This window comes from Bos javanicus, chromosome 13 (assembly GCF_032452875.1).
Source record: "Bos javanicus breed banteng chromosome 13, ARS-OSU_banteng_1.0, whole genome shotgun sequence".
NCBI lineage: Eukaryota > Metazoa > Chordata > Mammalia > Artiodactyla > Bovidae > Bos > Bos javanicus.
This window is the reverse complement of record NC_083880.1, coordinates 23,053,067-23,070,536: the sequence shown is the minus strand read 5'-3', so window position 1 is coordinate 23,070,536 and position 17,470 is coordinate 23,053,067. Positions and strand designations below refer to the sequence as shown.

General features: G+C 37.0%; 1 protein-coding gene across 1 annotated transcript in view; it reads left to right on the top strand.

Moving 5' to 3' along the window:
* DNAJC1 (DnaJ heat shock protein family (Hsp40) member C1) overlaps positions 1-17,470 on the top strand; it is a 186,139-nt gene that overhangs the window by 144,300 nt on the left and 24,369 nt on the right. The window contains exon 9 of the mRNA XM_061435976.1: positions 4,366-4,485. Coding sequence (XP_061291960.1) covers positions 4,366-4,485 — 120 coding nt within the window. The remainder of the gene's footprint in view (positions 1-4,365; positions 4,486-17,470) is intronic.

Genomic DNA, 17,470 nt, shown 5'->3' with positions numbered 1-17,470 from the left:
CTCCTGCCCATCGGGCCTTGTCTCCTCCCCCTGCCACCTTTGCTTGCTTTGCTCCAGCCACCCGGGTCCTATTGTTCCTCAGACAGAACCAGACAGACTTAAAGGCACTCTGCACTTTGCTGTTCCTCTGCCTAATCTTTTACTAGAAGCTGAATCCCTCCAACACTTAGCATAAAATATTTTGAAAAGGAACAGATCAAATCTCTTTGAGTCCATTTCTCAAGGGCCCATTTACTACTGCTTAAAAAAATTTTTTTTGAACTATTTGCATTGTCTTGAGCAGTGTTTCTCAAATCATCTATAGTAAAGGACCAGGTTTTAAAAGCTGACCAAGCTGTCATCCTACCATGCTAAATAGGACTGGATTTCGCATTTGGTGTGAGTCACCTTGCTAGTTTGACAACTAACACAACTGGCTTATGCTGTCTAAAGGAAGAGCCTGCACTTGGTGGTGGTGGCAGGGTTCAGTTGCTGTAAGTTTCTGAACTGTGTCACAGGAGGTAAACAAAACTGGTTTGCTGGTTGGCACCGGACCCCACTTTAGGATCACTGATCCAGAGGGCATCTCTCCTTTGGCAAGATAGCTAAATCATAGACGAGGAGACCTTCCTGGTCACGGTGGTGCTCCTCAAGGGTCACAACACTGTGGTAATACCTTAGGACAGGTTGCAAGCTTTTCTTCAAAGAAGAGTTTCTTTTCCTAAGAGTGAAAAGACATTTGTGAAGTGATTTGTTTTTAATTTTGTTGTTTGGTTTTTTAATATACTGTTTATCCACATATATAGTCAATTAACTGCTCAATTTTCCAATTTGGAAATCAAAATTTAATAGCTGAAAGCCAAATGCATATTCTAAAACACAGTGTCAGTACAGATTATAGAATTAGAAGGTAGCCGGCTACTGGATCATTAGATACACCATCTACATTATTAGATATATATCTGATATTTTTAACTGGTTGCTGCTATGTAAGGATATTATTTCTTAGGTAAATTCTGGGCATTTATGAGTTTAGTTGAATATTGAAAACTGTTCATTCCAAAATTGTAAGGTCTGTAATTGCATAAATAAGGATCATTAATAAGTTATTTCAACAAATATTCATTAGTTTCACTACTATTTATTAAACAGATTTTGTCATTAAAGTATGAAAAGGCGATAAGTACATTAAACATTTTTAATTGGGTCATAAGTTTTCAGTACCAAATAAATTTCATGGTAGTTTATAATTAACATTTTATAGTCTAACTCTGTGAGGGGAAAGGTGTGTGTGTGTCAGTCACTTAGTCACGTCCAGCTCTGCGATCCCATGGCTCTTCTGTCCGTGGAATTCTCCAGGCAAGAATCCTGGAGTGGGTAGCCTTTCCCTTCTCCAGGGGATCTTCTTGACCCAGGGATCAAACCCAGGTCTCCTGCGTTGCAGGCAGATTCTTTACCATCTGAGCTATAGGTAAGTCCCAAGGTTTATATAGGTTACTTTAAAAATATAGCGTGCTTTCCCTACATCCTCCAACTCCTATCCCCAAGAATATTACGGATTTTCAAAGGCACTAGATATTTGAAGATAGCTTGTTTTATGGCAAAAATCTATCCCAAAGGGGTAGAAAGAATACAACTGAAATGTTATATCAGTTCTTACTTTAGTAGATCTATTTTGGAGTCCATCACATAAAAATATTAAATATTTTGAAAACTTTTTATTTTTTATCCAGTATGGAGATTTATTCCCAGAGCACAGCTTTTCTGATGCAAAACTGGAATGCTTGTGTAGTCACAACAGCTGTCCCCACACCATGTGGTATCTTCCATTACTTTGCTGTAGAGATGAATTTTTGGCCCAGTGTCTCAGTAATATTGCACATACGTGGTTTTAAGTGGCAAAGCAGTATTCTTCTGCATTCATTTGACTTTCACAGCTACAGTTGGCTCCAGATTAGAACAAGGAGAATACATTCACACTGTGGCCACCCTCACGGCGGCCGTGGTAGCTGGATCACAGTAGGCTCTGTTGCTTCTAAAGACACAGCCGACTATTACTGAGGAATTACAGTCAGCAAAGTGCTGTACGGCTGGAACAGAGAATAACGAACTGCTAAAAGGATTCTCTTCAAATATTTCAGATTATGGTCTAGTTATTACTGATCTGGTTTTTTAATATTAATAATAAAATGGCTGTGAAATAACAGTGAAACTAAAGGGAAAGATTTTCAAAGTAGTTGATGATTTTTAGGATATCTGTCTAAATATTTGATTTAAATTTTTCCCTTTCCAGAAAAAAGTGGCACAGTCCTTTTAGACCCATTAACAAGGGATTAAAATTAGGTTAATTCTTAATGCCCATTGTTCATACATGCAACATATTTGGAAGGCCAATCTATTAAAAATATGTTATTTTAGTTTACTGTATGAAACAATGGCATGTATTTTTAACATTTTAGACAATTTTATTTGCTCCAAGAATGTTTGTTACAATTAATACAGAAATAAGATGATTTGATTTACTGTGAAATTGCACTGATGGACGGTTTGAATACTGTATCTCTGTGCAGCATCAACTAGATGCTTTTTATGGTATGACTCTAGACTATTAAGCATATATAAAGTCTTCGGAATGCATGCATTTCTGTTACCAATCGGTATAATTATTAAAGTTGCAGCTTTTTAGCAAAAATGATTTCCTAGAAAATCCAATTATGTCCCTCTAAATAATATCTGAATAATACTTTTCCCCTAAAGTAAAAACAGTAAAAAAATAATTTTCAGTGTACATGCTTAAATGATCTGTTATGGAGAGTTAGATTTCTGATATTCATTAAATATCAAAGAAACTACGACCATACTCAGTGTAGGCCACCTTTTTTATAGAAGTGAATTTATGCATGTTTCATAAGGGTCGTACTGATGAATATGTTTGAGGCTTTCAGCTTTTAGTGGATACAAAATAGAATGATTGATAAAATCCTCCCTACTATTGGCTATTATTTACTGACTCTTAAGTGGCAGGTTGTATTTATGCCAATTTATCTGCTTCAGGGAACATTCTTGATAGCAGAACAAAGTGAATAAAAGTAGTTTGCTTTGCAAATGAATGCAAATAGGAGAGCCTTTCGGAAAGCCCTTTAACGGGGGCAGTGCACTTTGATTCTGAGTGAAGCTGCCATTTGGACATGGTGAAAAGAGCACGCTTGAACCATTGATTGGGGGAGACAGTAAGAAGTCAGGAAGGGCCCGTTAAGCTTGCAGTGAGGCGGGCGGATGTCAGTGTGGTTAGAGCGCAGTGGGAGAATGACAGGGAGGATTAGTGTCAGGGAGACGCTGTGCTGGGGCTGCGGAGATAGTCCCTGGGGTCACTCACCTCCGACTGTTGTTCTGTGCTGATGGTTCTGTAATGCAAACGGCCTGATGTATGCCTGTTCATTATCGGAAATGGTGATTAGAAAAGGTATTTGTCTCAAAGGTTTCCTTCCTTCCTTCTGTCTTTTTAATTAAAGGAAAATAAGGTGGCTTCCTCCATCTCTCTGCTGACTCCTAGAGTCTAGTATAACACCAGCAATGGCTACCGCCTCTGGTGGGAACCAGTGCTGTGACATAAAATAATTGTAATGTCATTATGTTATTTGATGATGCTCTTTTGCTTTTCTCAGCTTTGGCTCTCACCAAGTGGTAATGCTCAATAAAATGCAGAGAATATGCACACTTTTATAATTTTGGCTTTTGCAAATAAGATGTTTATAATCTTTGAGGTATTTTCATATTCATTTAACCATTTGACCAACTTTTAAGAAGCTGTTTACCTTCTCAAAAAGGAAGTGTTGCTTTCTTTGCATGGATCGGATGGTTTAAGTCTTGGTTGCAGGCATTTCTGTTCTCAAATTTTATGAAATGCTAGCACTTGCTAAATTAAACTCCTTGACAACATGATTTTTAGACTTACTGTTACATAGAATGAACACAAAATTCTGTCTCAGTTCTGATTTGGAATTAGTACATTTACTTGTTCACATTTTCATTTACATTAAAAAAGCGAAAAACTTCTTAAACTTCGAGAGCTTCTATAGGAACCTCACATGAGGTATCTGTGACACACAATGCCCTTCCAAACGACTGTCTTACCTTTTTTTTAAAATGTCTTTAAAAGCTTGGGTTCCCAATGCTGCTGCTTCATTATTTAGTATATACGGGAACATTCTAACGATGTTCATTCTAACATACATTCATAACGTTAAATATGCAACTCAGACCTTTCATTCAAACTATAGATACATTTTAACATTGTTATTTTTGCAGAAAGCATGGTGCTAATACGTAATTTCACAGGCTTATTAAATGTTTTAGCAAACATTGTTGTTCTTTAATGTTCTGCAGGCACCTGAATGGACAGAAGAGGACCTCAGCCAGCTGACAAGAAGTATGGTGAAGTTCCCAGGAGGGACCCCAGGTCGATGGGAAAAGATTGCCCACGAATTGGGTCGATCCGTGACAGATGTGAGTTCATTCAGATTTGCATTGTGTGGAGAGTGACAAACCAGAGAGAGCCACCTATGTAGAGGCAGACATGGACACATCCAACATTATTTTTGGAGAAAGGCTCCAATCCTTTTAGGACCTGGAAGTAAACCATTAACGAAATAGGCAAGAAGTAGATGTCAGCCGGTCCCCTGATCTACAATTAACAGCTGTGTGAGGAATTCTAGTGTTTGAAGACTTAAGCTTTTTGTGTTTAGAGTGACCCCTTTAGCTATGGGAAAAAATATTGGGTTGGCCCAAAAGTTCGTAAGATGTTATGGAAAAATCCAAATGAATATTTGGCTAATCCACTAGTTCTATGATCAGAATTAGTTAGATTTCAGCTGGATCTTCTTAACATTGAAGTACACACTGCTATAAGTAGACTGGTGGTTTGCATTAGTTAAATGAGCAATATTCCAATTATGTTTTTATTTAAAGGATGATACCTACTATTCATTTTCACAAGTTGTTTAACAAAAAAATTTATATGCATGTAACTTTGTAATTATATATAAAATAATTTATATACTGTAAATGTAAATAATATATAATCCTATATAATTTAATCTATATGATTAGTCACACCTACCATTTAAAAAACCAAATGTTTATCTGGAAAGTTTTAGATTTAACACTGGAAATTTAGGGCAGAGAATCTTATAAAAGTACCCATTATAGCACCAGGTATGTACTATATATTCAGTAAATGTTTAATTTGAAATGGAGACATCTTTATTTTCATCAATATGATCCTTATTTTCATAAATGACTAAATATTCTTTACTAAATTTATTTACTTTAAAATAAATCCTATAGATCTAAAATATTGAAGGAGATTCTGAAACGAAAGATTCAGATTTCTCACGTTCAATTCTGTTACTATACTTTTGGGTCTTTGATAATGAACAATTTTAAAACCCTGCAAAATGATTAATAAGCACAACTACCAAAAAAACCAAAAACCCACCTGTTGCATAAAAGTTACTTTTCACAGTAAACTTTTCCATTTTTTAATTCAGAAACAAAACATTCTTGTCATTTTTTATTTGGACAGGAGCTGCTTTGAGAATTTCAAATTGTATATTAATGTATTTACTACCATATAGTAGGTCTTTTTAAAATCACATTTAAAAGACTTAAAATTTTTCGTGAGATGTTTTCATTATTTTAAGAGTTAAAGTCTGATCATGTGCTAAGTCAGCCTTTGCTTTTACCTTTATAACTTTGGGGGGGTTTTTGTTGTTTGTTTTTTTTGCTTTTTCAAGATAAGACCAGTTATCTTAAGTGACTAAGAATGTTAGGGTATATGCATTTTATTATCTTGTTGTAAGGTTGTTTGTAAAGATAAGTTAATAATGCCTTTGCCTTATCAGTAATCTGACCAGATTAAAGATGTTCCATGGTTACTAATGTTTTAAGTACTATGGTCTTCTCTATAACTACTGTTATTAATAACTGCTAAAATACTTTTAGAGTTATAAAACAGGCATTGGTTTAAAAGGGCCCCAAAACTTACAGTTCAATTGGCTGGTAAGTGTCTCCTTTGAAGAGAGGACTGCCTTTAACTTTTAATAGTGCCCAATTGCAGATAAAAAGTAGAGCAGTATTTTAAGTATTGTCATTAAAATCTTAGCCTTTATTCTCAAGAGGAGAGAGATGAAAGTTTAAACATTAATATTGTTGTTGCTTAGTCACTATGTCATGTCCAACTTTTTTGAGACACCACAGACACTATGCCTGCCAGGCTGCTTTGTCCATGGAATTTTTTAAGCAAGAATACTGGAGTGGGTTGCCATTTCCTTCTTCCGGGAGATGCTAATATACACGTAACCAACAGAGCCTTGGGATGGCTATTTAGTATCATAGACCTAGAAAATTGAGGTAATTGTAAAGAGCAGCCTTGGTGTAGATAAAGACATCTTTTCACACTTTTGCAAATTCATCCCATAATTGTTTTTCTTTTAGACTTACCCAAGGGAGAATGATTCCATGACTATAATATTAATAGATATTTTTTACTTTTATCATGGAAGTAGCAAACATGACTGAGATTTTTTTCCCCTAAGTATTTAGTTGTATTTTCATAATACCAGAAGTATCTTGGAAATAAATACTTAATAAGCCTAAACTTTTGGGGCACTGAAAGTGCCATGGTAACTTTTCTCTTAGTATACTCATATATAGACTCACATTGTATTTTCATTCTGTGAGCATCATCTCCATAGCTGGATTGAACGTTTCATTTCAGTACCACACACACAAACTGTAAGCCACTCTGTCTCTAAAAGAGAAGTGTCTGAAGACAAAACTTATGTAGTGGAGCAGCGAGTTATACTGGAGCAGCTGAAATGGGTCTGGCTAATACAGTTCTTTATTTTTTTATTTTTTAACTTTACAATATTGTATTGGTTTTGCCATATATCAAAATGAATCCTCCACAGGTATACATGTGTTCCCCCTCCTGAACCCTCCTCCCTCCCCATACCATCCCTCTGGGTTGTCCCAGTGCACCAGCCCCAAGCATCCAGTATCGTGCATCGAACCTGGACTGGCGACTTGTTTCATATATGATATTATACATGTTTCCATGCCATTCTCCCAAATCATCCCACCCTGTCCCTCTCCGACACAGTCCAAAAGACTGTTCTATACATCAGTGTCTCTTTTCCTGTCTTGTATACAGGGTTATTGTTACCATCTTTCTAAATTCCATATATATGTGTTAATATACTGTATTGGTGTTTTTCCTTCTGGCTTACTTCACTCTGTATAATAGGCTCCAGTTTAATCCACCTCATTAGAACTGATTCAAATGTATTCTTTTTAATGGCTGAGTAATACTCCATTGTGTATATGTACCACAGCTTTCTTATCCATTCATCTGCTGATGGACATCTAGGTTGCTTCCATGTCCTGGCTGTTATAAACAGTGCTGCGATGAACATTGGGGTACATGTGTCTCTTTCCCTTCTGGTTTCCTCAGTGTGTATGCCCAGCAGTGGGATTGCTGGGTCATAAGGCAGTTCTATTTCCAGTTTTTTAAGGAATCTCCACACTGTTCTCCATAGTGGCTGTACTAGTCTGCATTCCCACCAACAGTGTAAGAGGCACAGAACAAAGGGCTGAACAGTAATACAGTTCTTTAGTAGAATGTTAAGTGAAAGCTAACCACCCTTTAGAAGATCACTTATTTTGCCTTATGGTGTTAATTAGATTTGTTTTCCTTAAGTATTCGACTGTTGAAAAGAAACTAAGTTCAGTTTGCTGTCACTGGAGCCTCTGCATACTGACCAGATCACCTGTACCAATTCTCTTCAGCGCTGCACATCTGTTCTTTGACCTGTTTTCTTGCTAAATGTGTAGCTTCAGGCAGAGCTCTTTCCTTCAAGAATAATTGACCTTTTTTAGGGAGGGGTTAGAGTGTACCCATGGTGGAATGTATATGTTCTTTATTTGGGTTGACAGATTACAATGAAAAACTCATTTTGCTCCTCAAGGAGTTTTCAGTATTGTCATAATTACGAGTTAAATTGCTAGGTTCTAATCTGGATAAATACAAGGAATGTTACTAGCTTTATTTTTAAAAAATACAAAATATTTTAACTCAAATATACCTAAACTATAAGACTTAACCTTATTACAGATGAACTATTTTAAATATTAATATATGCCTTTCAGCAAGTAATTGTGGTAACCAAAAGGACACTCAAACTGTAAAAACAACAGAGGAAACAAAAAACTGGCATAAAATCCATTTTAATGTGATGATTAGCTGCAGGCTTTTTAAATTAAGGTCAGGGAGCTTCAGATTTCTTGCTTGTGAAGTAGTATCCTTTTCTCTTGCCTGAAAAGGATGTAAACTGATTCTGCTTCTCTCCAGAATCATAATCTCTTGCATTCTGGTTGTGATAACAGACTGATTGGAGATTTTCTGCCTGCTTGGAAAAGGCCCAGGTAGGCAACAAAACAAAAGATAGGTAGATATGTTTAAACAGACTTTAGTAATTAGCTTAGTGCCAATATGAGAAGTGTGTAGTTAGATAACTCTCCCATATGCAGGTGAAAAAGAGTATAATAAAATTCCCGATTTTATTCTCTATAGCCACAACTAGAGAGGAGATACTTGTTGGGGGAACTTACATTTTTTGAAACAACTGTCATAATAACAGATAAGTGACATTCAATAGAAAAATAAGACTTTTATCAGTGAACTAAGTATATTGTGTGTGTATATATATAATGCTGAAAGGCATATATTAACATTTAAAATATTTCATCCAAAGTAGGTGTTTCAGTTTAGATGTATCTCAGTTAAAATATACTTTGCATTAATTTTTTAACAAATTAAAAATTTAACAAATAACTTTCTATGTATTTATCCAGAGTAGAATTTAGTAATTTAACTCATACTTTAGCAAACATGTTATTGTTGTTACTTTTAGAGTCAAACTACTACTACAGAAGTTGTAAAGGTCCTCATAGTCTCATAAACACAACATTTTTTGTTTCTCATCATTGTTCACATAAAGTATGTGAAAAGTTCTCTTGACAACCAGCCTTGTCTATGTTCCTCTTCCTCCCTCCCTCACCCTTTCAACCCTTAAAGATATTAAATTTTAGAAAGGAATGGGTCCATTATTCCATTCTTCTTGCTAGATGAGTCACTAGCTAATCTAATAAATTTTCAATCTGATAGTAATAGATAATAATGTGTTACCAAATCTTTCTCTCACACACATCTGTTGTATGTCATTCCAGACTTCAGTCTTCTTCTACAGGCATACAATTACATAATTTTAACAGTATTAGTTTGTATTCTGCCCTTTTCACTTTGCTGTGAAACACAGGCTTAGACTTCTTCCATGGCAACAAAGATCCACATCATTGTTCTAAACACTTACACACTCCCATGTTGTCTCACTATAATTAAGGAGCATCCAACTGATTGTCACTTAAGTGACACTTTTTTTGCAATTTTATTGGGTTCTTTTTTTAATTCATTCATCTTTCCATTTATGTATTTCCTTAGCTTGTATGCCTAGGAATAGAGCTGCCTGATTCAAGAATATGGATGTTTTTAGAACCTTTGGTGACTCTAAAATTGGCCTCCAGAGAGCCTGTAACAATATACAATGTCCCTGGTGGTGTGAGAGACGACAGTTTCTCATAGTCTCTAAACAAATTGTTTTGTTTTTCATCATTGCTCATCAAATAAGTGAAAAGTGCTAGTACACCGATTTCTGTAACTTACCTCCTCATTGGCCTCATTTTGAATACAGTTTGTGTTAATTCATTACAATTTAAGGATTATCTTACCTTCTGCAGATGCTTTGCCATTTTATCTTTTGTTATCTTTGAATATATTAGCTAACAATTCCAAAGAAATATTATATTGCAAATAATAGTGATTAGACTTTTTGCTCAACATTTTAATAAGAAAACCCAATGTCTGATCAATTCTAGTATCAGTCTGATATGAGAAATACATTATTATGCTAGGGAAATTTTCTTCAATTCTTATACTTCTGATTTTATTACAGTTGTATTCAGGAATAGAAGTGAAATTAAAAAAAATTTTAACATCCCTTGACATGATCATATAACTTTTCTCATATGACCTAATAAGGATGAATATATTACCAAGGTCCCCCTTTGTATTTCCAAGATACACTTTACTTGATCATATGTTATTTTAATAAACTGGATTTGATTTGTTATGTAGGATTCTTATATTTATGTATCACAGTAAAAGTATTACAGAATTCTTAGTGTTTTGTTAATTGGATATCTTTAAGTAGGGTTATACCTGCCTTCTAACATCTAAAAAGTCGAGAGAAACAAAAGTGTGCTGTGAACAAAAGGAGAACAAAAATAAGTATCCAAATAAATGAAGTACAATGGTTGAAGCTGTACAGGAAAATCCCCTTGAGAGCAGAATAAAAAGACAAATAATTTTAAAACACTATAGAAAAGAGAAGAAATACAGGGAATCAGTCCAAAAGCTAGTTCCAGTGAGAGAGACACGGAAAACAGACACGAGGGCATTATTCAATGAGAGAGACAAGTTCTCCAGGATGAAGAAACGAACACACACCTGAGACCAACTTGTGAGCGCCTTCTAAAGTGGGGTGGAGTACATGGAAAAGATGCTGGGGAGCATCATGAACAGAGACCACCAAAGAAGACCTTTAAAGCTTCTCAGGAGAAAAACTCTCCAAAGTAAGGCATTTCAGACTGACAGCCGAGCACTTAGCACAGGATTCCGAGACAAGTGACCGGTGGCCTCACCCCTCAAGGGAAATGGTCCTGAATCTAGAACAGAGCAGTTCTGATGGTAAATACATAGGGGAAGGACTCTGCCCATTCTAGAAAGTTTCCTGAGACGGCACTCCAGGAAATGAGGGATAAATCAATACAGAGGAAGACACGGAACGCTCGAAAAAGTGGACCAAGCCCAGTGAATAGAAATCCCAAGTCTCTACGGTGATAACGGCTAGTGAAGAGTCCAGGAAGTCCATGCTGGATCCAGAGAACAAAAGACTGTGTGAGAGAAGCTGCAGAAATTCATGTGTGTGAACAAAGACCAACTAGAAACTCCACAAACAGAAAACCACAGTCCAGATTTAAGTTCAGCCATATCTCGGACTCAATTTCAGGCCACCAGATTAAAGCAAATACCACAGTAAAGTGACCCATACAAATTTTCTGGTTTTCCAATGCATGTAAAAGTTATGTTTACATTATATTGTTGTCTGTTAACTGTGCAATAGTAGTATATCCAAAAAACGCACATACCTTAACTAAAAATAATTTATTGCTAAAAAATGCAGACTGTCATCTGAGCCTTCAATGAGTCATAATCTTTTCTGCAGTAGTAACATCAAAGATCACCATAACAAATATAATAATGAAATTGTTTGAAATATTGTGAAAATTACCAAAATGTAATTGGCACAGAGACACAAAATGAGCAGATGCTACTGGGAAAAGGGTACCCGTAAACTTTCTTGGGTGGAGTGAGTAGCCACAAGCCTTCAACTTAAAAAACCAGTCTGCCTGTGTACTAACAAATGGAATGATAGAAACAGCAGAAGAACCTGATAGTGATAATATTCTCTAATAATTATCACTATTTTAATAATTATTATATTACTAATAATTTTAGTGACACAAGAAACATGATCACAGTGCAGTACTTGTTTTTATAGTGAGTATTGTTTACCAGATTGCAGTTATATGAGATCTTACATATTCTATAAATGGTTTTTCAATTTTTTCAATCAATTGTGGAAGATGATCACAAGTTGTCCATCAAATATATCCTCTCCTTGTCTAGTAATAGAGAAGGCAGGCCCATATTTGTCCAGAAACACTGCACTTCCCAGCGCTCTAAGCTCCGCAGTGGCTCAGTCACCAACTTCTTCTCAGAGGAACGTGAGTGAAGTAACACACAGCTCCCTGTGTTCCTGGGAGCTCTTCCGCCCTTTCCCTTCCAGGGCTGGACCAGCAATAGTCGCAACCATGCAGATAGGGATAGTTGCCCTAAAGAACGGCAGAGAAGCATGACGGAAAGAAACTGAACATATGGAGTAAAAGAGAAACTGTAGATAGTGACAACGTCTATGAAGAAAAAGCAGAGTAAGAGGTTCCAGTGAAATTCTGAGGAAAGTCCTCTCTCAGGTAATATTTGAGTAGAGACACAAAGCAACTGAGGGAGTGAGGTTGTGTGAGAAAGAGCGCTCCAGGTGGAAGAAACAGTGCTTGCAAAGGCCCCGAGGCAGGAGCATGCTTGGAGTGTGCAGAGCACAGCAAAGGAGGGCGATGTGGCTGAGCAGGAGGGGATTAGAGAAGAGGAGGCCAAAAGGTAGTGGAGGACCATGCAGGACCTCACTGGTCAAGGTAAAGATTTTGAATTTTACTCTGAGACAGGAAAGGTTTGAGCAAAAGAGTACAGGATCTAAAACGTCATTCTGACTTCTTTGTGGAGAAGATGCTGTGGCGGGGCAACTATGGGAGCAGGAAGGTAGGCTAAGCAAGAGGCTATTTCAGTTGTCCTCACAAGAGACAGTGGTAGTTTGGACCAGGGCTTATTGGTAGAGGTGGGAAATACAGGTTGAATAAGCATGTTAGTTGGGTATGTCTACTTGTAACCAGTACTATGAACATACTGATGGCCAATAGGCACATGAAAAGATGCTCAGTATCACTATTAGAGAAATGCAAATCAGAACTACAATGAAGTATCACCTCACACCAGTCAAAACAGCCATCATTAAAAAGCCTACAAATAATTCTGGAGAGGATGTGAAGAAGAGGGACTCCTCTTGCACTGTTTGTTGGTGGGAATGTAAATTTATACAGCCACTATGGAGAACAGTATCAATTCAGTTGCTCAATCATGTCCAACTCTTTGCCACCCCATGGACTGCAGCACACCAGGCTTCCCTCTCCATCACCAGCTCCCAGAGCTTACTCAAACTCATGTCCATCAAGTCGGTGATGCCATCCAACCATCTCATCCTCTGTCATCCCCTTCTCCTCCTGCCTTCAGTCTTTCCCAGCATCAGGGTCTTTTCAGATGAGTCAGTTCTTTGCATTAGGTGGCCAAAATATTGGAGTTTCAGCTTCAGCCTCAGTCCTTCCAATGAATATTCAGGACTGATTTCCTTTAGGATGGACTGGTTTGATCTCCTTGCAATCCAAGGGACTCTTAAGAGTCTTCTCCAACACCACAGTTCAAAAGCGTCAATTCTTTGGTGCTCAGCTTTCTTTATAGTCCAACTTTCACAACCATACATGACTACTGGAAAAACCACAGCTTTGACTAGACAGACCTTTGTTGGCAAAGTAATGTCTCTGCTTTTTAATATGCTATCTAGGTTGTCATAGCTTTTCTTCCAAGGATCAAGTGTCTTTTAATTTCATGGCTGCAGTCACCATCTGCAGTGATTTTGCAGCCCAAGAAAATAAAGTCTGTCACTGTTTCCATTGTTTCACCATCTATTTGCCATGAAGTCATGGGGCCAGATGCCATGATCTTAGTTTTCTGAATGTTGAGTTTTAAGCCTACTTTTTCACTCTCCTCTTTCACTTTCATCAAGAGGCTCTAGTTCTTCGCGAGACAAACAACTTCTTTGAGAACAGTATGGCAGTTCCTTAAAAAGCTAAAAACAGGACTGCCATATGACCCTGCAGCCCCACTCCTGGCCATATACCCAGAACAGACAAAAACTGTAGTTCAAAAAGGTACATGCATCAGTGTTCATAGCACTATTTACATGCATCCCGATGTTCACAGCAGCACTGTTTATTTTTTTTAGTTTTTAAAAATAATGTTTATTGTTTTAAGATAATTTCTAGGGTGATGTCTTATTCAGTGATAGGTAGCTGGTAAAAGAAATAAAGCACTGTAACTCACCTGAAGGTGATACTTAACCAATGCTCTCTCATGGTGAAAACTGCCACTGTATAGCAGCTCTGCTTATAACAGCCAAGACACAGAAGCAATCAATCTAAGTGTCCACTGACACATGAATAAAGATGTGATATGTGTACACAAACGGACTATTACTCAGCCATAAAAAAGAATGACAATGCCGTTTGCAAAAACATAGGTGAACCTAGACATTAGCATATTAAGTGAAGTCAGACAAATATGATATCACTTATATGTGGAATCTTAAAAAATTGTATAAATGAACTTATTTACAAAACAAATAGACTCCTAGACATAGATAACAAACACATGGTTACCAAAGGGAATAATAGTGAGGGAGGGGGATAAATTAGGAACTTCGGATTAACAAACACACTATTATCTATAAAATAAACAAAGACCTACTGGATAGCACAGGAAACTATATTTAATATCTTGTAATAACCTATAATGGAAAGGAATCTGAAAAAATATATATATATATATTTATAACTGGGTCATTTTGCTGTACACCCAAAACCAACACAACATTGTAAACGTACTATAATTCAGTTTTTTTAATAGCTCAGAAAAAAAATTTTTTTAAAGAACTGGACAAAAATGCATGCCTCTTGAGTGTAGGGTACATGGTTTTTCATAAGAAGCCCTTGTTGTAAACTGCTCTTTTTAGAGTTACGTATATATATTACCTTCATTTTAAAAACACTTAGAAATTTAAAGTCGAAACATTTTACTTTTAGTATCTTTCCATGTCAATATATACATAGGTCTACCTCCTTAATTTTTATTATAAAAGCTTTATTGATTTACAGAAATAGAAAAACAGTCCTAAAATTTGTATGGAACCACAGTAGATCCCAAGTAGCCAAAACAATGTTGAGAGAGAACAAAGTTTGGAGACATCGCATGTCCTGTTTTCAAAATGTTATAAAGCTACAGTAATCAAAAGAGTAAGGTACTGGCAGTGGCTCTCTAGGTCAGGAAGGCAGGGGGAACCTTCAGCCTCTACTGAAAAACACTTGCCAGACCATCCCCTCAACAAGGACAGCTTTACTAGAGGATTTCTAGAGCCATCTATTAATATGCTTGCTGTCTGTATTTCCCTGTCACAGGGCCTTGAGGGCTGATTTGATTGTTCTAGCAAAGGAATAACTCCTCACCGACCCCTGTCCTCCTTTCATTTGGTCCTTCTTTCATCTGGGTCTTCCTCCACAGAGGACACAGCTTAAGGTCGGGCAAACAGAATGATGAAGGGAGATGAACAAGGTATTTACCCAGCCTGCGTACACTTCAGCAGGGTGACAGGTATCACCCACAGGTCTCTCTGACACACTGGGGAAATCAAAGTACAAAGGGCTTGAATCTAGTAAATTCACCTAGTTGGTGATTGGCTGTAACTCAGGTACAGCAGTGCAGAACTGGCCTTCTTGAGAGGTGAGGCCAAACTCCTACACTGTCAATGCACAAGCTTGTTTTTGATCGCTCTTTTCCTTACTTTAGCCAACACTGATATTGAAGTAAAAAACTTTTAAAGCAGTGAACAATGATTTTCTTTCTTATAGGCAATAGTCCTAGTTAATTTGAAATCTGTCAAACAAGTATGCAAGAAGTAACCACACTGGAAGCTCCTTGAGGTGGATAACACTAGATCTTTTGTATCAGGAGTCCCCAGTCTCCTGGATCTCAAGCCTGATAATCTGAGGGGAAGCTGATGTAACAGTAATAGAAATAAAGTGTGCAATAAATGTAATGCACTTAAACCATCCCAAAACCATCCCCCCAACCCATCCACAGAAATATTGCCTTCCACAAAACCTATCCCTGGTGTCAAAAAGCTTGGGGACCACTACTGTATGTACACCACTGTTCTCAGTACAGAGACAGGCCAAGTCAACACTTAAGAAATCTTTGGTGATTCAACTGAAATGAAAGCTATTTCATTAAGAACATCACACCTAGGGAATTCCCTGTTGGTCCAGTGGTTAGAACTCTGCACTCTCACTGCAGAGGGCCCAAGTTCAGTCCCTGGTTCAGGAACTAAGATTCCACAAGCCACATGGTGTGGCCAAAAAGTAAATAAATAATGTCATATCTAGTAAATCACAAAATATTTGCTCTAAAAAGAAATCATTAGTGCACGCTTTTGTTTTATGGGTAAAGAAGTGGGAAGAGAACAAAATTTAAAAGAAAACCTGGCTTTGGTGTCCTACCACCACCATTTATGGGCTGTGTGATTCTGTAGGTCCCCATATCACTCTGAGATTCAGTTTCCTTGTCTATCATCTGAATTTCAGTGGGCAGCTAGAGGGTGACCTATGAGAGCATTATGAAAATGCTTTGTTATTATGAACCATTACACAATTGTAAATCTCGATAATAATTACATCACAGGCCACAAAGCTAGTTAACAGCAACCTGGGACTAGAACCCAGATTGTCTGACTCTTATTTAAGTTACACCATCATCTTGGTTTAGCAAAGACTTTTTTTTTAACCCTGTATGTAGGCCGCAGTATTTGTTTGTTGTGCCTAGATCAGGTATTCTCTTCAAAGTGAAATATTTGGGTTTTCTGAGGTGACAGACAAATTTGAGAGCCAAGTATTTCATGTCCCAAGATACTGGCCAATCCATGGGGCTATAATTCCACAGAGCTCTAGAAGTGGTTGCTTTCCTTTGACTACTCGAACCACAGAAATAGTCAGCATCTCATTAAGCTCTCACTGAACACTGTTCCTCTTCCTTGGTGATTCATTCAAGCAAAGCATACTTGCAGACTACATGAAACATTTTCTGCATAGACTCCCATTTACCATTCTTTTGTTTTTCCCTGGATCTTATTTAGTGTCCTCTATTACTACTGTACTGAGTTTGTAATTTCTACTCACTCATCAGAACCTTATATCTCACCCAAAGGACAGATCCACTTTACTAGTTACAATTTACTAGATCCAATTTACTAGTTACAATGACATCCACTTTGAATACCATGGATGTTTTATTCATGAAGGGAACTGGTTTTTCACAGTATAATCTATGGTCTGGTGATAGCATCATACTTTATGGTGGGGATTTATTTTATTATCATGAATTTTTTGTTTAACTCTATCTTATGTATAGCTCAGAGATACAGCAAGTCAATAGACGGTGAGTGACCCTTAGGCAGATGCTAGTAAGTGTTAATGCAATTTAAAACTGCTTCCTTGTGCTAAAAATCTCCTCATTTAAAAAAAGAGGAAAGTGGATGAACAGATAGATGTTGGGTTGTTACAATATCTTGCTGGTAAGACTAAAAATATTTGCAAAACTACACTCCTGTCTGTTGACATTAGTATATTCTCTCAGTAAATGGGCCATCTACATTACTTATAGAGGTAATCCGGAAGTTAATGGAAGGCCCTCTTTGTTAATGATTAAGATGAACACTATTATTGTTTCTTGTATTTTCTATCCAGACAGAGAATCCAGAGAAAATTTTAAGACATTGGAGAAATAATAAGAATGAACAGCACTGCTTTCTACCAGTTG